Source organism: Syngnathus typhle, linkage group LG14 (genome assembly GCF_033458585.1).
Source record: "Syngnathus typhle isolate RoL2023-S1 ecotype Sweden linkage group LG14, RoL_Styp_1.0, whole genome shotgun sequence".
NCBI lineage: Eukaryota > Metazoa > Chordata > Actinopteri > Syngnathiformes > Syngnathidae > Syngnathus > Syngnathus typhle.
Window position 1 is genome coordinate 564,326 of NC_083751.1, and position 21,082 is coordinate 585,407.

Consider the following 21,082-nt stretch of genomic DNA (forward strand, 5'->3'; position numbering starts at 1 on the left):
ACGTCTCTTGCCATCAGCTCTCGCTTCCGTTAGTTCTTTCGTGTCAGCTCGGTCTTTGACTGCTCATCGTTATTTGGGCCGAGTCTTCCCACTGAGTGCTTTGAGCTCGACAGCCTCCATTTTCTTTCCTCTTGAAATAGAATGTTTTGACTTGGATAACGAGGCTTTTTCTTGCCAGCCTCCACCACCAAATCTTAACAGATAGCATTTTGTCCACCATGGGCTTTGCGGGATGTGTCGAAGCTAGTAAATTTAAGCATGTGCACAGCCTTTGAACAAATAGACATCACAGCAAAAGCAAAGCCGCCAATGCTAATAGGAAAGCAATTAACGTTGCCGCTGCAGGCCCAGGTTAGATACACAGCAAAGGTCATTCCTGTGAAAGGAAGTGAGTGAGATGCTTGTTTAATACAACGTTGGCTCACACAACCAAAGCGTCCTTTGCAGCGAGCCAGGCAGGTAAATAAAGCTCTATTTAGGGTATGTTTACCTGCTCACAAATGTCTATCCACCAACAGAGAGAGAGAGAGAGAGAGAGAGAGAGAGAGAGAGAGAGGTGGGCGTGGGAGAGCGCAACTCATTCATTCTTGTTCAATGAATTGAATCTATTCATTTGGATATTCTGTGCAATTATGCACACATCTGGATGGAGAAAGGCTATGATGCCATCAATCAGACAAAGACAAAGACATACGTACATACACGCACGAGTGCAACCTAAATGAGGCCATCAGCCACAGACATATTGGACAATGATTAAAGTGATTTTACCCTCCATTCACTCCGACAAACTTCAGGTTTTTCTTGGTTCCCTTATTCCCTTTCTTGTCAGCGTCCCCGTTTTTCTTCATAATAGATTTCAGACCTGGGGAGAAGGGTACAACATAAGAGAGGAGAAAGTAATTACAGGGTTCAAAGTACATTTTTCCATCCACCCATCCATCCATCCGTCCGTCCGTCCGTCCGTCCGTCTGTCCGTCCGTCCGTCCATCCACCCATCCATCCATCCATCCATCCCTCCCCCCAAATCATTCGACACATAACAATGAACTCATGCACGGTGTATCTGAGCCCCAACACACACACACATGCATGGACACATTGTGTCTCTTCACTGAACTTGAAATGAACTCATGTGATAACTTGAGCTCGCAGGCCATAAAGAAAGGTTTGAGCCATCAAGGGAGCAACGGCAGACACGGCTTTGATGTCTGCAGTTTAATCAATCCATTTCATTGGTTTCATGAAAAACACGCAACGCGTTGTTTGCTCTAAATCTAGAAAGGGGCCGGTGGATTGGACACACTATATGGTCATAGGTCACGTGATATGACATTGGGCTTACCTTGATCTTGCTGTTTGTTGCCAGCAGTTTTTTGGCTTGGTGAGTAAAAGGCAGAAAGAACACTCAGGGAACTGACCAACTGACTTTGAATGGAGCTCATCTTGGAGGGGGCAGGCTTCCCGGCGCCTTTTCCCCCAGGCTTGGCCGAGGCGCCCTTTCCCGTCTCTGCCGTGGCACTCTGCTGCTGCTGCTGCTGCTGCTGCTGCTGGCTGACGGACGGTTGCGCTCCGGAGCTGCTCCCCAACTGAGCCCACTGCTCGCCCAGAAGCCCCGTTATCCGGGTTACCACTTGACCCAAAGCCGCAGGCGAAGTGGGTGATTCGCTCGAGCCTCTGCGTGGCTGCTGCGCTTCGTCGGTATCGCGACGTGAGGCCGCCGCGGCTTCAGCGGAACTGCGGTGCTGAACTGTTTCACTGGAGCCTCTGCGTAACGTTTGTGATTCAGGTTCTCTCTTCAGCGGTTGACTCTCATCGGACAATCTTCCAGACTGAGGTTGGACGTCACCCGACGAGCGGCGTGTGCGGCCGTCGCCGGATCCGCGTCTTAAAGGCTGCGATCCTCTCGTGGCTGCTTTCAGCTCCTTTGAATCCCGGCGACTTGTACTTTTAGATGGAGCTTGGATCGATTTTGGTCGCGTTTGGACTTCCTTGGTGCCTGATGATTGGCTTTGAACGTCACTTTGAGGTTGCCGTTGGGATTCTTTTTCACATGCTAAGTCTGTAGTGTTGTCCACAGACTGAGCCTGAGATGGGGATTGGTGTTTGACTTGTGGCTCACAGAGTTCGGCGGAGGCCTTTGGAGGATGACCTTGAATTTCATCCGATCCCCTACGGGGACACACAGGAGTAGCTTGAGGCTGAGCAGGCGGTTGTGACTGATCTGCGGATGGCCTACGACCTCTCTGAGGTCTTACTGGAACTCCTGTCTTCACGGAGGCTCGCTCTGATGCTACTTCAATAGTGACAGTACTCCCTACAGTGTGTGTTTCAAGACTGCCTGAAAGTAATCTTGAGTTATTTTGCATGAGGTTTACTTCTGTGACAGCTTCTGCTAGTTCTCCTGTTCCAACTTGTGATCGTCTACTTTCTTGGGTTTGGTTATCAGAATCGGAAGCCTCACTTTTTTCCTTAATCCCATCAGGACTATCTGTAACAGCTTCAACACTTCTGTTCTCTGCCTGGATTCTTTCATTTATTGTTTTGCCTTCCTCACTTTCACTGAGCCTAATGTTCTCCTCATTCCACTCATTGGCTGTAATGTCATCGCCGTGAGTCTCTGTTTGAGCATTTCTGACTGGATTGTTGTTCTGAGGTCTTTCCACTTCTGTCTCAGTCTGCTGATCGTTCATCTGTGCTACATCTGTCTCTGTCAGCCTGTCCACTGTGTCCACCCTCTCCGTCTCTGTCCCCCTATCAACGCTGCTGGCCCTTGACCTCTGTGGATAGTCCGTGTCTTCCTCTAATTTAGCGATAGTGGTTGTCTCAATCGTCTGATTCTTTTGGGTGGCTATTTCAGTGACGGTAGCCTGTTCCATGCTGTTGACGACGGGCAATGTTGGGCTACTCTCCAATAATTCTGAGGCAACTTCTGTCACTTTGTCCTGAGTATCCACAATGGTCGTCTCCGTTTCTTTATCGATCAATCCAGATCTCGGTACGGGAACGGACAATTCGATACAGATTCTTTCAGTATCGGTTCCTTGATCGATTGTACCGGGGGACTCTGTCTCTGTTTCCTGGTTGGCATAGTCTACTCTGTCAGTCTCTGTCCCTGTGTCTATACTTTCTCTTCTCGGTCTGCTGTGCGGTTCTGTTGGAGACACCTCTCCTCCTTTTCCCTCACTAAGCTGCAGTATTTTCTCATTTTTCACTTGGTTCTCCACTATTTGTTCTTTCAACATGTCGTTAGTTCTCTCCAGTTCCTGGCTAGCCTTAAGAAGTTTAGCCTCGAGTAATACAAGCTTTTGCTGTACACTACTGGAGTTCCCTGAATGATCTCCTTCGGTTGAATTGCCTTCGTCCTGCCCTGCGTGTTCAAGTGGACTACCTACGGTCTCTTTGTGTTGGTGGCATATTCCTGGGAGCTCTGACTGAACAATGGATTCTTGTTGAGCCACATTCTTCACCAACGCCTCCTTCTCAAGCATGCTTGCCTCTGAGCTCCCCTGCTTCTTTTCCTTTCTTGTTATTATATTCTGAGGCGGTTGTGGCGTCAGGGACAAATTAAAGCCTTGTCTGCTTGCTCGTGGTTGGGCATCATCGCGTGGGGCCGTTTTAGATGCTAATGTCGCAGCCTGGGCCTTTTGCTGGGCTTGAAGCTGACCTAGCAGCTGCTCCCTCTCCAACCTTAGAGAGCAGATCTGAGCTTTTAGTTCCGGGATGGTTTTGACCTGTTCTTCAAGCTCTCTGACCCGCTTCAAAGCCACCGTGATCTGCTGGTGAATTCCCACTCGTTCTTGGGGAGCGCTTCTTCTTTCCGCTATATCTGGTGACGCTCGGAAAACATTTTCAGTGGAACCGTTCTCTGGCGTTCCCACAATACGGTCTGGACTGCTTGAGTCGGAACCTTTCCGTTGTTGCAACGTGACGGGCATACTTGACGCTCGAAGCAAATTGGGACGCATCTGAGTGCCCTTCATTTTCTCTTCAATACTCGGAGAGCCCAGAAGTCCTTCATCTCGAAGTCGAGCTGAAATAACATTGGCCGCCTGGTTGGTTGTCACTCGGCTTAAAGTTCCCCCTTCGTTTGCTTTCAGATCAGAGATCTGCGGAACCCCTGTTAGCCGTAATTTAGGTTTTGGCCCCAAGGTAGATGTCCCAGACCACGGGCTATCCTTAGGGGCTGGACGGATCCCATGCCCTGGGAGACTGAAATTTCTGGGTAGTGTACTGAATTTAGGAGGACCCTTGATCCGACGTTGGATGTGGACTCTTTTGATGGTATTGCCTTTTTCGATATCATCCACGTATTTGAGAAAATCCAAATCCAGGTGGAAGCCATAAGGAGTTTCCACAGAGTAGGGCACTTGCTTTCTCTGAACACCGCCTTCACTGGCCGTTGTCTGAAAGCCATTGGCTGGGAGGGGGAAATAGCACAGACAATTAGTCGAAGCTTTCCTCCAACATGATAACTAGTTAAACTGGAAACTGGAAAGAAAAAGTTATTTCTCGACAAATAAATCTTTAGCTGCCTCTGGCCACGACAGGAAGAAGAAACGATTTCTTTTTCTCTACAGCACGTGCTGTGTCATCCAATGAAAACAAATACTATCTCCCAGGATTTCATGATGTGCTCAACGAGATGTACCAAAATCATACATCTCCATTCCCATAAAAATCACTTGTGACTCTCACCACTTTTTTTGTCCATCATGGCATGCAGAGATCTCAGTCATCGACAACGCTTTGGCGGAGCAGCCTACAGAAAAGCAAGAAAAACAGACACATTTGAGAAAATATTCAAATAATATCTTCAAGCCAAGTGTGCATTTTTGGCCACATATGTATTCGTTCATGCAGTATTGGGTAATAGAAGGTGCAAAATGGGCTGCAATTAGTCAAATAGAATTCAAATCTTATTCGTTAAACTGAAAGAAGCCCACATGTACTCGACAGTACTTGTTGTGGAAGGCAATCAATCCAATTGACTGCTACATGCTGAAGCGTAAAATAAGACAATTGTACATCATGGACAATGAGTCATCTGGAGCACTATTGTTACTTCTCTTCTGAAAATGAATCGAATTTTCCACAGCGGTTTGCATCGAATGTCACGGCAAGTGGCTGTTGCCACGACAACCATTCATTAAGCAGCCGCTCCTCCCTGTATGTCCCAGGAAAGAAAAGCGTCGGCATTCCTGACTTCTCTGGGCGCTGAAGGGAACTGCAGCTCACTGTCCTTAAGGCTTAATTAGCCAGTTTGGGAGCTGAAAAATGCTGATGGTAATTGGCGGAAGAGTCAGAGTCCTTTTGCAATTATGCACACAACAATCCCCGTTTACTGAAGAGAGAGCTAGAGCAGATGGACAAAGACAGCAAAAGAAGTGGGCATCTAGTAGAATGAACCAAATAGTCAAATGTTAAAAAGACAGATAGGAAAGGAGCACTTGTGAGGATTGTAAAAGTTGACTTTTAATTGAATGGCCTGCTCACAAAAGCTTCGCATGAAAGGGGAGCTTTCAAAAGGCATGCAGTGTGTCCAATTAAATGACAAAGCAATCAAAGTAATTCCTTTATTTTAGAGTCAAAGACTCATTCCAAGCCCTCCATCTGCCTAATTCACCTTACGCATGATTTATGAATGATTCTATTCAGAGAGAAGTTTCAAATAAATATCTTTGCTGCAGGATAGAATCTCATTTGATGAGTGAATCAATGTCAATGTACGCGAGCTGTTGGGTGGATGCCACATTCGGGAAAACACCGATTCAGAGAGCACAGCAGCTGGCGGAGAGGCAACCGGGAAAAAAAAAGAAAAAAGATGGCCGTGTATTAGCTCCTACTGACAACAGCGTGTCATTAAATGTCATCGCCATTGTTATTTCGAGGCTATCTCGAACACTTACCAACGGAATCATTAAAAGAACGGGCGCCTCTGAGCTCGCTAGTTTAATTCGACACGGATATAAAAAGCCCTCCGGCGGTCATTAAACGTTCTGTATTTAAACACGTTCAATTGGCCTGAGCCAATCCACCGGGAAAGAAGAAAATCACTGCTTTTAATGGTCCTTTGTGTACTCGAGATTTGATTAGCTGGAAACAGTGACACGGAGCAGGCTCCGCAGATGACAGGCCCACAGGAAATAGAAGCGGCCGGCAGACAGGAGGTGAGCGCTTAGATCGGCCAAATCCAGAGAAAGTGAAAACGGAGGCAGGCTCGGTCGGGAGTGGCAGCTGTACGCATTCATATCTCGTGCAAGCAGAACACAACTTTGCCCCCCCGCCCCACCCTGTTATTTTCAGCAGTTCCTTCTATCTAATGAAAGAAAAAAAAAATGCATTACGATGTCATGAACATACAAGGCAGCCGCACTCGAGAATAGAAAGTGGGCCATCCTCTCTCGTGGCGGTGCAAGTCTTGTTTGTGCCATATTGCCGTAGACATTCGTAGCTAACAGAGTGTCGTGGATGTCAGGGTACTTCAGTGCTAGATATGGCAACAGCATGCTTTGCTGCAAAAATGAGCTAATTGAACTATTTGGTGATGTTAAAAATGCATTGACATAGAAGTATTGATTATTTCTCCTGACTCCATCACGTGTCCCTGGACGCTTGTCAGGTGAAATTCATCACGCTCAATCAAACACGGAGGGAAAGATTAAATTGGCACTGGCCGCTGACATCCGCTAGGATATTAAATGTCAAACCAGGGGTTGAAGAGAAATCTACGCGGGCTTGGGAAATTCTTCTGAAAAATAAAGCATCTCTTAGAAATGGTTATGTACTTGACAAAGGACAATCCACTTTATTTGTTTGTTTTACCCAGCACATTTTCTTCTTTCCAATAAGAAGAACCTTTGTTGTGATTGAGTGCCACAAGATTGAAGCCAGCACCAAAGTGGTCCAACACAGTAGAAGGCAATGATTTCCATTCGATAAAAAAAAAAAAAGAAGTGCTTTTCCCATGTTTTGTCAATTCATCCAAATGTGCAACAATCTACTACATACAATGTCAACAAAATATTTGTTCATCATCTTAAGTAATAGAAAGATGAGGCTTCTGTTTTGGCCAGGCTTGAGTGAGGAGCACTAATGTTTTATTGTCTCTGCAGTGGTGGCCAGTAAATACACAAATGCAAATTTCTCCAATCCTGGTGCTACTCTCTGAATTTCAAATATACACATTGCGTGGCTTTACCACAGACACAATCCATCTGGTTGCTGCCAAAGCTATGCGGGAATGTCAAAAAGGCTTTTACTGTGCATGGCCTGGAACCACCATGTGCTAAAACCTGCCGATTCATTTCTATTCTTTGATGAGCTGCCTTAACATACTCTTCATGTAAATTAAAAAAAAAAAAGGTTAGTTTGGCTAGAACATCTATAGTCCATTCTCATTAATTCAATCTTTTCCCCATGAACTGTGTAAAAAAACAAAAAAAAACATTGTTCCATTAGAGCAGGATGAAACAAAAAAAAGACTTCTGAAAATAAAATCAATTACAGCATGCAATAGCAGGCAATGCCTCATTAATTAGTATTGTCACATTGACAAGTGACAGGACACAAATGCACACGCTGAAGGAATTTGAATGAACATCAGATACGAGCACATCAACACTCTCGATGTGATCTCGAGCCTCCCTTCGTCACACCAGTGGGGTGGGGTGGGGTGGCTGTGAAGCTCGGAGGCCCAAGTGTGGCGGCTCACTATAGCTAGCTGAACATTGTGGAGAGCAGAGCAGAGCAGAGCAGAGCAGAGCAGGCAGGAGGAGCACAACATTCATTTAGTGTTTGTTGATCTTCTGATTCCATTTGCACACAAACAAGCATACGTATCAGACACTGTGAGACATTCATGCGCTTTGCTGATGGCACACCTGTCAAGCTCAAGCTGTGTAAGCGAAACAAAATAATAATAACAACAACAAAAAATCTCACACGTGTACCCATTGTCTCTCCGTTTCTTACACAGTCGAGGCAAAACGCGCGACCTATATTCCACCCATAGAAAGGGGGAGGTGAGGTGAATCAACGTCAAGCGAGCAAATTGGAATTATAGATCAACTCGGTCGGCCGGGATCAGCAATCTGTTCTAGAGAGAGAAGCAAGAAGAGCTGAAAAGCAAAGGAGAGAATTCTCCAGGGGATTACCTCGCTCGCTCGCTCGCTCGCTCGCTCGCTCGCTCGCTCACCTGCCACACAATTCCTCACCCCATGTCCTTCCTCCTTCCCATTTCTGACCCTTGCCTGTCTTCACCCCATAGTGCGGACAGAAAAGGGAGAAAAAGGAGGGAGGACAAAGCCTGATGGCTGGGAAATGGGTGGAGGTGTTGGCAGGCCTGGAGAAAATAGTCAGAAAGAAACTGGGGACGATAACTTATAGCTGCCGGTTGGTTTGCTTTGGGAGGGGACACTACATTGCACGCAATCGAATGGTGCGTGTGTGTGCGCGTGTGCCTTTGGTCCAGGAGACCCCTTTAATGATGTGTTCCTTTTGAAATTCATTTTCACTCTAAGTGTTCTTTCTTGCTCATTCTGTCCATGTCATGTGAATACTGAGTATGTGTAAAACGGTCCGAGTAGAAGATGAGCTTTTCCTGGAGAGCAAATAACCTCAGGACAGACATGACTATGTTCATTCATCCTTCATATGTTTGCACGAGTCTGTCTCGACATGAAGGAGTCTAATTACAGTTATGTATACCTCCAGGACGGTCACTGATACGAAACGACATGCAAAAGCAAATGGTTGGAAAGGCATCTCCGTGAAATGAGTAAGCTCTTTCCATGTCTGTCTTCAACTCAATCACAATTGAAAAAAGGCTCAGATGCTTCCTATGAGTAAATGAGGTCAATAATGAACACCCTTTAAATAAGCTAACTGCCCGACTAGCTAATGGTCTCGTTTTTTTTTAAATTTGATCTCACTCTTGCACGATCCCAGACAGTTTTGGTTGGCCATTTCAGCTCGACTAATGTAAAAGCGAAGCCTAAAGCACCGAGCAAGATTGAAACGCCTACAAAATGCAGGCTGGAAAACGGAATACATGAAATATTCATCTGTTCATATGGCACATTGAAAACAGGGTCTTGACCCGAGTAGGCTTATGGTGGATATGCAGAAAAACAAGACATGATTGATTTTCAAAGCACAGTGATCCAAATAACATCAGATGGGGGGGATGACTTGGAAAGTCAATTAAGACTACAAAAGTGAGCATGAACGCCTCGAAAAGGGGAGCTATTTTATTCGGAACCAACTCTCGGGCTTTCATTGGACGGTGACGCTTCCAGCAAAGGTAAGTATCAAATGAGTACCATTACATCACTTTTTTGCTTGTATGGTGTTTGTCAAATGAAGCAATGAGGTCGACGCGGCATGTTTTGTGGCCGCACTCCCAACATGCATCAAATCAACTTGGCCCCTTTCATGTCATGCAGCCAAGTGAAAGAGCGAGGGTGTAATGTGGCCGGCCCAGGGGGGTTAAGCTTCTCGCTTTGCTATCACATGAACTGTTTGCTGTCAGGAGGGATCACATCCCCCCCCCCCTCCTTTGGAGTCGCATCTTCTTTGCCATAACACATCTACTTGGATCATGTTAAAAGGTTTCATTGGCACGGCAACCGCATCATTAGCGACATTTGTTTGCAAGGTCTCATCTCACCAAAATGTCCCTTTACTCCTGATTTGCACACAAATCAAAACAGTCGCGCTAACTAGTCGACTGATATCATTGGCTCATTCCATCTTTGTACATGGCGAGGGCTTTGACCACACAGGGGGGGAGGGGGGGTGTCAAAAGCACATGACGGCGGGGTTGGTGGGGAGATTAAAAGAGTCTGGTGCAATGCATGCTTGCTTGGCGTAATCACATGGTGATTCCCATTCCTAGAAAGAATTCCAGTCATGCTTATGTGTGGTTTATGCTCCGTCAAGTGTCCGGCAAAATTATGAAGGGCAAGACCTGTCTGGATAAAACTTGAGCGTTGTGTGGTCTCCCTGGAACATTAAAATAGCAACGGGGAAATCTTATCCAAAATCTGGCATACGTCTTCTTAGGACTTAGGATGTGTCAAAATAAAACTTGGGTTTGTTTACTGCACAGCTCACCCGCCAAGCCACTGGTACTCATGAGCAATTTCAGGTGCACCGAAATCCTTGCGGGGCGGGCATTTAGACTACAAGTAGCCATCGCTAAGACGCTTTTCGGATGGAAAAACAAAGAAGGAAACTTTCCACTGGCAACGTGCGTCTGCGTGGGCCAGACGTGGCTGCCAGTCATCCTGAGGAAGGCCAGTTGCTGCTGATAAGGCCCTTGGCCAGGGAAAAGACGTTGAAAATGACGCCGCCAGGGAGGGAGGGAGGGAGTCAGGAGGGGCAAGCAGAGGCAACATTCACACACCAACAGGAGCCTTGCAAGGAAAGAAGCATTCTTCTCGCGCATCAAGCGGAATGAGGCCTGACATGAAAAAGAAGCAATGTTGGCCCATTTATTTGCTATTTCAAGGAAAAAGCCAAATTGCCTTCATAGCAATGCTAAACTAATTATTAGTCACAAGCACTTATCTGGCTGTTGAGGGAAAAAACAGGGGAGGTGATAGTTACTTTTTATATCGCATTTCTCATCACCTTTACCATTCTTCATCAATGTGTGATTTATATAGCGGATAGTGAGTGCTATAGTTCACACTTGAGAAGGAATCAGCCAGGCTTTGCAAGATATTCTTAGATATTTTGACGCTGTGTGAAAATATTGAGAGTTCTTTTCCTCATCCGGCACGACCGTACCTTAACGTACAAAGTAGGAGACGTAAAGGCAAGGTCAGATGAGTTTGGCCTTTGACCTTTCCAATGAACTTGCATGGGAATTGGGAGCCCGGCCATGATACTGCATAATCATCATGCTTTTGAAATCCTCTTCTGTATTTTTGTCTTGTCTCGCATTTGATGATGCCTTCCAGGTATTTGTAATATATCGCACCTCTTTACCATCATGATAATAGTTTGCCTATTGTGCGCTCAGGAATGAACACCACAACGACAGGAACATGAAGTAGTGTCATCCCTCCTCCCCTTTCAAACTGTGCTTTCTTGCCTCTAATGATGATAAGAGAGATATTAGGTCCAAGCTGGTAGCTTGCGTTTCTCACCAACGCAGGTCAGCTGGAAGAAGCGGGAGGGAGGAAGGAAGGAAAGGAGCACACCAAAGACACCATTTTGCACAGCCATGCAGATCCTCTCTTTTAAGCATTTTTCAGCGAGTGTGTGTATTTGTATCATGTTTGCATGGAAAAACCTAGCTGTATAATATTTGCTCAAATCATTTTGTTTTGAAAAAGAGAGAAAGCAGATTCCCCCCGTGTCTGCGGAGAAACGACTCAGATAAACAATTGCAACAATAATCAAATATTTACTTTGTCACCCAAAAGAGCCATCGCTTTACTCGCAAAATGAGAATGGAAGAAATGGGTGAAGAGAAGCACAGTTCCGGAGAGGCATAGCGAAAGAAAGGCTTCCCGTTTGACTGGCATCTCATTCATGTGTTCGATTTATCTTTCTTGACACACAGTGATTTCCAATCTTCAAAAGCTCAAGTGCCAGACTCATCTGGAAGATGAAGTGCAAGTAAGAGGCCTGCTTGTCGGCCTTTTAGAGCAACAGCTGCCTGCAGCGCAGCACAGCGAGAAAGCAAAGAATCATCTCTCGTCACTGGTATTTATCGCCATTCTTTCGTTGCCCTCCATTTTGCATCCCTCTATTCTAGGAACACAGCAGAGCCCTGCAGGCCTGGAGGACGGCATCCTGCTCCAAGAACAGCGACAAAATATTCCACTGGCACGAAGGGAACTTGCAAGAGCCACCAGGCTTCCTCCAAAAAGACCTCGTAAATCTTCCATAAAGCATTTTTAAAAATTTCAACGACATCGCCACTCCATTTACAGCTTTAATGCAAGCATCTGCGCAATATCTTACTTATACTTTGCCCTTTTCTAATCCGACCGATAGATTGTGACTTCCAAAGGCTGGCTGGCTGGCTGCCCGGCAGCAAAGCATCAGAAGTTAAATGTTAAAACGATTCGGAGAATACAAAAGAAGAGAAAAGAATCATGGTGAGGTGATGGAAGACAACAGCTAGATCTCCTTGAAATTCAGACTTTTTCGCTGGCCAGCAGGGAGATACCATTCTCTACATGGCTTTATAGTGGTTGAAAAGATAACTTCCATGAGTTTGAAGAATGCTGATCCATTGGCTTTTTGTATTTTGGATCCCACCCATGCCAACGTTCGATTTGTGCTTTGAGATTTTGCAGCGTAAGCATTTGGAGTGGATGCTTGCCAGCTGCTGCTCAGTTGAGCTGCAAAGTGCAGCAGCCTGAGGGATTTTTTTTTTTTTTTTTTTTTTTAATAATGACAGCAACCCAGAGGTGCTATAGTGAAAAGCTGATGAGATGTAGAGACTGCAGTACCATCCATCTGCTTGTCAATGTCTATGTGAGTGATACAAAACACACACGCACACACATACAATAAATAATAATAATTCTAGTCACGATTTGGATCAGCCTGCTTCCAGTGTTAGAACCTCGAGTGTGGCAACGACTGAGGCAGCATGCTTGTAAAAGGCAATGATCGACAGAATGAGGTGAATTGCATGGCATGGCATGGCATGGCATGGCATGGCATGGCATGGCATGGCATGGCATGGCATGGCATGGCATGGCATGCCATGCCATGCCATGCCATGCCATGCCATGCCATGCCATGCCATGCCATGCCATGCCATGCCATGCCATGCCATGCCATGCATGGCATGGCATGGCATGGGGGGCTTGCTTGACTGCATTGAAGCAAACTTGAAAAAGCTTTTCGACTCACAAATCACAACATCAGGCACACAAACACAAGAACTGTGCTACACTCCATGTGAAAGAATAATGTCATGTATTTTCCTGACTGCTAATGAAATGTCTTGGTGATATATTTGTGTGAACTGTTCCCAAGGTCGATCAATAAGAGCCATAGATGTGTTACGGAGGCTGTCTGAATATCTGGATCAGTTGGGGAGTTGTGAATGACTTGTGGCTCAAACAATGATGAATTTTCGATTGATCTCTCTGTTCTTAACTCTGTAGGAGAGCTGAAGTTTGGTCAGCAACACATTGAAGAAATGAGCAGTAGTAGAACATGAAGGACATTTCATTTGAAACATTTTACAGTGTTTACATGTCTTTGAGATACTAAAAGCGTCACATCACTCCTCTTAAAAGCTAAGGGGGAAAAAAAATCCCTGTATATACAATTCTGAAATTTGGATATCACTATTTTTAGAAGCTAATCTCAAGTGATTGAATTTTAAAGCAATCTAGCTGCACTCTGTCACATAAAAATCCAAATATGAGCCGTGAGAATGACGTAAATGGAGTTGAAGAATAATGAGTAATTCCAAGGGCGGCTTTTATTTGCCTGTAAATTGAAGCCACAGATAGCAAAGCTGAAACAGAAAAAAAAAGGGGGGGGGGCGGGGTATTCCCTGAACAGGCAAACGATATCAAATGAAATCCATTCTTCCTCAACCTCTTTCCTAGCTCAAGGAAGAGTCAAAGGAGAAGGAAACAAAAAGTGGTCACTTCCATTCTGTCTTGCCTTTCGGGCATGCAGGATCATTGGGATTTCTGCTGACCTCTGGAATGGTTTCATTCAGAGCAACAAGATCTTTTATCAGCCTTTAACTCCTGGGTGACGTCAACATGATGACTTTTACCTGTGTAATAGAGTTGGCTCGTGAGTGAACGATGGGTTCAAAAGAACGAATCTTTTCAGTGAACGAGAGTGCACGAATCACTTCCTAAAGTGATTCGTTCTTTTTTCAGTTCACATGACTTCAACCAGTAGGTGTCGGTAATGCCCATTGAAAGTGGTGCCACCTGGCCGTAAAACAAAACAAAGAAGAAAATGGCGTCACTTGCCGTTCACAAACGAGTTGTGAATTGCATTTCCCCTTCACCAACGAACACATCTGTGAGTGAACGAATGAGTGAGTGAGTGATTCGCATTTCCAGTTCATCGCAAGAACGGATCATCCAATGGGTCAACTGCCTTCCTTCCTTCCTTCCCGTGCGTGCATCAACGGATCAGTCAGTGAACGGCTTACTTGGAATACTTGGCTACAATGTGAAAAGGGCCTCCGTTTAGATACTTCAAGAAAAAAAGGCAGTTTGGAGAAGACTAATGAGAACATGGCGTGCTGCTGCTGCAGCACAAGGCCTCACTCACCACGTGGACTCGGAGCAGAGGCAAAGACGAGTGAAAATTCCGCCAGCCAGACACAAAGATAAGAAGCCAATCCGCTGATTTGCGCTGCTTCATTATGTATCTTACTGTCACACAAAATACACTTCAGTCCACCCGTGCATCGGCATATATTGTATTTGCACACACACGCAAACAGTAGTCCAGTCATTATACAAGGAGTTCAAGTGCAACGGGCGAATTAAGTGTTAAAGGTCAGCAAATATGTCAAACGACTGCACGCAATTGATTGAATATTAATATTCTGGCGTGTTATGTTGTGTCTAGGCTTCAGAGCATAATGCCAATGTTGCCAGGATTGTGTATGTAATGCTGACTAGATTTGTTCATCTTGCTTTTGAAGTAAAACGGCAAGAACGATAAAGCCATGAAGGGTGCTAATAGCTGTCTTTGTATGGTGATTTATTTGACTGAACAGGAATATTCCATTTCTGGGAATCTGCATATATTTGAGGCCGTTTCTCTTCATTTCAATGTGTCACGTTCGAAGCAGATCAAGCGGACAGGCAGGCAGGCAGGCAGGCAGGCGCTTGCTTGCTACTCTCCAGCCACTACTACTCTCCAAGTCTTGTTTACTTTCTTTCAAATGAGCGGGTTCTAAGATTGAATGACCATTAAGTTTTACTGCCGGGAGCAGAGGAGGAAGAGACATTTTCTAAAATGACCACCATGCTACACAATAGCAATAATAACTTGTCTGTTGTGGCATTGTGAGCCAATTACGTGGTAACATTTCCCACCCAAACAACATTTGAACTCGTATCGGGGGTTTTTCCTTCGTTTTTTTTCTACACGCAAGTAAAGGCTTGGTCAACTTTTCTATCAGGTGAGACGACAACTCTGCTTTTCCAAAAATCCCATCCCCAAAACGGAGATAGCCTCTTTAGCTAATCCTCATCATGTTTACGAGCCTTTGTTTGAAGAATTGTCTCATAAATGGACATTTGAGTATTTCGGGGAATGTGATATGCAATTGCGAGGAGTAGAAGAAGGTTTTTCATTTGAAAGGAAAGCCCTTTTCAGTCAAACAGCTCATCTGATGCCCATTAAAAGAACATGAGGCACTTTGGCTCCTGCACATTCAGAATGGAACTGACACAAATATCTTTTTATGGACAATTGCAAATGTAGAAACAGCCTTAATGCCTAATGAGCTCATGGTTAGCATCGTATTTGTGAGGGCTCATGGCCTTTTGATTTGTTTTTACCACTTTGGATTTGCAAATGCTTGAATAAATGATACGGAAACATTTGAGTGGATGTGCCTTTGTGCATTCGATAAGCTAAGCTCCAAACTCCTTGACACATCAGTGGCAAAAAAACAGACAGACATTGACAGTGATAAGTACAACTTGAGTACGCTTGTGCTTACATTTTTTACAGATGTGCAGTAGCAGAAGGCAGTGAATGGGAAAACAGACTGCTCCTGCCAAAAGCTGGCTGTGCTTAGGCTACACTCCATTGTCCGCTGGGGCACGTGCTTCCGGATTGGGATCGACTTTCGACCTTTAGGAGCGATGCGAAAAAGGATCAAAAACAGCGAATGGAAAAAAGATGGTGTCTTTCAGGGCATATTCCATTGAAAACAAAGAATGTAGATCATTTCTAAATGGAAGCCGCCACACTTGAATCGTTGATGTGGAGGCATGAGCACCGTTGCTGTCTTGTTGACATACAACCACAGCAGTGTATTTTGGAAACATTCAAAGGCTACGACCTTATCATGAGGACAAGAGGGAGTCACAAACAGGAAAGAAGCAGCAGCAGAAATAGTCAAGTGGTCAGTGCAGTGGGATTCATGTCGTAAAAGCAGTTTACACTCCCATGACATTTGTTGCCTCTTGAGAACTCAGTGTCCACTGGCAACGTTATGGCTCAGCACTTGCTCTCCCTCCCTCCTGTTGCTTCCGGTCTGTCCCCAGCCCTGTGGTGGCCAGCCAGCCAGCCAGCCAGCCACAACTCCACTGACCACTTAACGCTCTTCTCTCACCGTTCCATACTTTGGGTAGAGCTGCAGAATGTCAATATCAGGAAAAGGGCCTACAATTGCTACACTGCAAGATAATAGAGAAGTGACTATTTTTGGACATTCACACTTTGAGAAAATATCAAAGGGCTTGACAAATGAGGATAACGGATGGAAAATGATATAATCCCTCTTTCCAGTAGAACCAGAAATAACTGAGCGTGATCAGACTACACAGTGAACTCATTACCCTGCGAAATATAGAAAGAATAAATTCGCTATTAGTGTCATAGTTGTGTTGAAGTAAGAATGTCGTTGCAAGAAAATAAAGAGAACATTTCAAAAGGAAGTCATTGCTAAAGGATCTGTATTGCAAAATAAACTTTCAATCTCTCCGTTACCATTGAATTAAAACGCTGGCTTCGCTATTCCACACAAAAAAAAAATCACGGTGGATGAAGAGGTCAGCCAGAATTGGAACATTGCTAATCAATTGATAACTGGACAGAAATACATGAAATCCAGGAAAGGGGTACAATCCCAAGAATAGAGAAGGATCCCATAACGTGAGATTGGAGATCATGGTTGCTTTCTTTGACCTTCTCTCAGTCAATAAGAGTGCAAAGATCAAAATGGGCAGGAGAAAATCTTCAGATTGTATTAGCATATCTCAAGTATGGTGGTGCTCTATGAAGAAGATGGCGACCAGCAGTCCAGCCTCATGATGTGGAGAGGCATGGTTATCTCTTTAGGATTACACTTTAATCAAGCTAAAGCTCCAGCATGGTAATCCTATGCAAGAGTACGATTTCAGCCTGTCCTCTTCCCGCCATTGTTGAACCTGCCGCAAAGCTTGATGTTATATGGAGGTGTCACAGCTCCCTCCACATGGCAGCAATGCATCATTCATTACATTACACATGAGCTGCATCAATCTTTTTTTTTTATGTTGAGCTCAGTATCTCGCTAAATAAGGTTGAGACAACGGGAAATTGGAATTGGTCTGCTGTTGCATTCCAGTATGTCCTTCTTTTTCAAAGGACACTCATGAATTAGCCAAATAATTGCTAATATACGAGGAAAAAAAGAGCAGAGAACCCAACTAAAAGTCAAATGATGAGATGAGACGGCGTTATTGGGCTGTGAGAGTCAGAGGGTTCAAAAAAATCCCTTCAGTTCTCCGCCCATACATTTGCTCATCTACACTACATGGTATTATAAATAAATCAGACGGATGAGAGGATAATGTTTCCTCTTTAATGAAGAAGACAGATGGTCACAAACACGCTCGCACGCTCGCACGCTCGCTCTGACACCTTTAGCTCAAATCTACTGGCAATGAAAAGTCCAAGGTACAAGCCAAACTCTTTCTTTCTTTCTTCCTTTTACAGCAAGGCAACAGATGGCCACCCAACGCTGACACGCATCAAAGTGTTCTAAACATTAAGAGGCTCTGATAAAGAGAGCACGCGACTGGACCGACCGAGTAGACACACTAAACACTCCCCATCTGCCAGAGCTCGAGTGGCAAATTGGGTTCGTTATTGAGGCTCCTTTTTTCTCTCAACGTTAAGCCACAGTTGGCACCGGAGGACTTACTGAAATGGTTGAGAAGAAATCTGGGGTCGCTGCCAATGGCTGCATGGCAGGGAGCCCATTCAAGCAGCTTAGTCAGCTGCAGACAATGCGCATCATAACACAGAAAAATAAAAGGGTCACTAGGTCACTTGCCATTTGTCTATGGGTCGTACCGCAGGCCGCTCCAACAATGCCTTGCGCTCAGATATCCGCCGCACGACCACACCGCAGGAATATTGGACCATACGTTGAATGTTCAATAAGGACGGGGAATTTAAAAGGTTGATTAAACCTCAAGGGACAGTTTGGAGCGCTCACCTTGCACGGATTACAAGATAATAGTCAGACACCAAACCAATTATGCATCTCTTGTTTTCAATAAACGATCTACGCTAAATGATTAGAATACCTTTCCTTAGCATACAGTCGTGAAAGATGTTTGACATTTACAGACTTTGATGTTTTAGTTGTCATGGCAACTCTCATTATCACCAAAAAGATGTGATTGAAAATACGAAAGATGATCTTTTCCAAGTCCTGCAAGCATCAGAGAAGAAATCATGGGGTGCATGTTTGGACCATAATAGAAAACATGCTCACGCACAAAAAAGTCCCTGGTGGTCAAGCAGAGTACAAAGTGCAAGCACACTTGCAGGTTGAGTAGCCGAAAGAGTTCAAGGATCACTCAATTCTGGAAGAGCGGCAACTCCGCTGGGGCTGAACACTCTGCTGCCCCAGACACACACACACACACACACAGCGCACCTAGTGTGTCTTGTGTGTGGATGGGATGCACGTGCATGCAAGGTATTCATTCATCAGTTGATCTACATTCCTGAGCTTCATGCAAGCCATTAGTGGGAGCTATCTCACAGAGGTTTCTTTGAAAGATGGAACATCAAACAGGATTGGAGCACACACACACATAGCGTGACAAATGCACTTTACTTCACTGCCGACAAGACAGTACTTTTTTTTTTTTGGAACCCTTTTTCATCTCTACCTGTGTGCCACTCTAACAACTCCAAAGTGTTCTTCACCCCTGGAAAGGTAACAACTATGGAAGTAACAGAAGTGAGTTTGTCTTTAGGAGGAGAAAGAAAGAAAGAAAGAAAAAAAAGAGAGCTGATCTGTCATATTAAAGCAGCACGTGTCATCTTTCAGCTCAAAATACTAGAGGAGCTCAAAATACCTGAGAACAATTCCTGTTTTTACATACTTGGTGAATCAAGATGATTAAGCTTCTGAGGAGAAATGTTTTGGAACTCTGCTCTTACATTATAACTCATTAGATAACAGTCAGAGTTGTAATGATCTCTTTTAGGATCCTATGCATTTACAAATATATCCATCCGTCTTATTTTCCAAAATCCTAAAGGGCGATCTTTGAGCAACATTCAAATCCACCCACATGCGAGCTCAATGTGGGCCATGAGTTCAAGAAGACTGATTTAGTCGACCACCTTTGTGAAATATGTGGGAAGGCATGCAGACACCATTTAAACACACACTAAGAAAGCCAAAGGTTATTTCAGTACAGACAGGATTGTACCGCAAACACCGCCGCCGCCACACGCCAAACATTTCGGACTTCCAGCAGGGAGGGAGCGGCCATGCACTTCACTTCCATCCACACTCGACCAGGACCTTCCTTCCTCCTTGGGCCAGCCAGTAAGAAGGCCAAGGTAGCATGAAGGAAGTCCCATGTTCCCTTCAGCGTCCTCCGCTCTTCTCCGAGCACAATGTTTTTTCCTGCCTGTCAATGCCAGGAACCCATTAAGAAATGTGTTGGGAGACAATGGAAGGATGAACCCAGCTATTGTTCCTCACTGTTGCTTCTTGGAAAAGTGGCCAAGCTCAGAAGAAACAATTGGACACATCAGCATTGTCATCAGACTCCTATCAGGTAACCATGTAAATAAAGCAAATAAATGATTAAATATGAAATTCACCCTTGCACAGTTTGGGAACGTGAATATACATAAATGTTTAATACTTGGTCATTTTTTTTTATACTTCTACTTCCCGTAAAACTTCTATGCTTCTCCAATGACCTAAGCTTTATTAATTCCTCATACTACAAGATATAAAATTGAAAGAAATGACGTAATGGCTGAGCTGCGGAGCACAAAGTGGAAGAATGCTCCTGCCTGTGCTGACTATTAAAGAGAGCTGGCTTGCTGGCTTGCTTGCTTTTGCTTGCTTGCTTGCTCGCTTGCTTGCTCCTAACTTCTCTTGAGTTTTTTTTTTTTTTTTTTGCTGTCAATCAAGAGCCCGGTCAAATCATCGCTTTGGCACATGGCGCTCCCCCACCTTGCTCCTTCTTTCTTTCTTTCTTTCTTTCTTTCTTTCTTTCTGCAAGACAAATTGACAAATAGAGTTTCTTTTTTTGCAGATTTGGGGAACTTTTTGTCCCATTATTTGACCTGTTCTTTCTCTCCAAACACGTTAGCTTGTTATTACTTCTTTTTTTCCTCGTATCACATGAGCAGATTTTCAAACTAAAATTTCTTTCAGACTCTGATCATCAATACATTTATTTATCTATTTTTTCCCAGTCTCTGCGAATGGACCTGTGACAAATATCCTGCTGGCCGAAACTGGTCCACTGCCTGGTATAAAGCATTTGAATTGCCTCGTTACGCTAATCATCCTGGTATTTTATGCTGCTAGCTGGCGTTTCCACATTTGTTTCACTTACTTGAATGAGAGTGATTCAGTAGAGGTAGGTGCCAGCTAATATAGCGTAGTGCTCAATGAATTAAAGCTCATTTGTGTGTTGGATATGGAAGGGGTCAATGTTAGTCTGTGATTTACCGGGCTCAAATGAATTCATCCCACAGTGACCACACAAGTTCAATGCACTTTGGTGTTGCCCGAACATGCTGTGAATTGTTGTTGGCCTGCTGACAGTGCTTTCATGGCAATTGCGTTTCCAGAGCAAGGACGAAAATCTGCCGACTTTGGCAACCGCATCAGCCATGGCTGGCAACCATCCAAAATATGGACGAGGGGATTCACCCCCACTGCAACAAAACCATTGTCAATCATGTCAGAAGATGGGCAAAGATCAGGACCATAACACAAGCACAGGTAGATTCAAACATGGGACCTCTCCACTATGACCAACAGAAAAAAAGCACGTAGCAGAGAGCATGAACATGAGCAAAGTTTTGAAGATTAAATGTCAGGTGTGCTTTCCAGAGCAGACACAATTGATTG

General features: G+C 44.6%; 1 protein-coding gene across 3 annotated transcripts in view; it reads right to left on the bottom strand.

Moving 5' to 3' along the window:
* The window catches only part of kank4 (KN motif and ankyrin repeat domains 4), a 31,522-nt gene that overhangs the window by 6,303 nt on the left and 4,137 nt on the right, over positions 1–21,082 (bottom strand). For 2 of the 3 annotated variants that reach the window (XM_061297537.1, XM_061297535.1), the window contains exons 2-4: positions 4,699–4,762; positions 1,346–4,420; positions 772–865 (exon numbers count right to left, since the gene is read on the bottom strand). In XM_061297537.1, coding sequence (XP_061153521.1) covers positions 772–865; positions 1,346–4,420; positions 4,699–4,717 — 3,188 coding nt within the window. In that variant the 5' untranslated portion in view covers positions 4,718–4,762. Of the gene's footprint in view, positions 1–771; positions 866–1,345; positions 4,421–4,698; positions 4,763–15,688; positions 15,976–21,082 lie in introns of those variants that run through there. The other variant, XM_061297536.1, reaches the window with a different exon arrangement.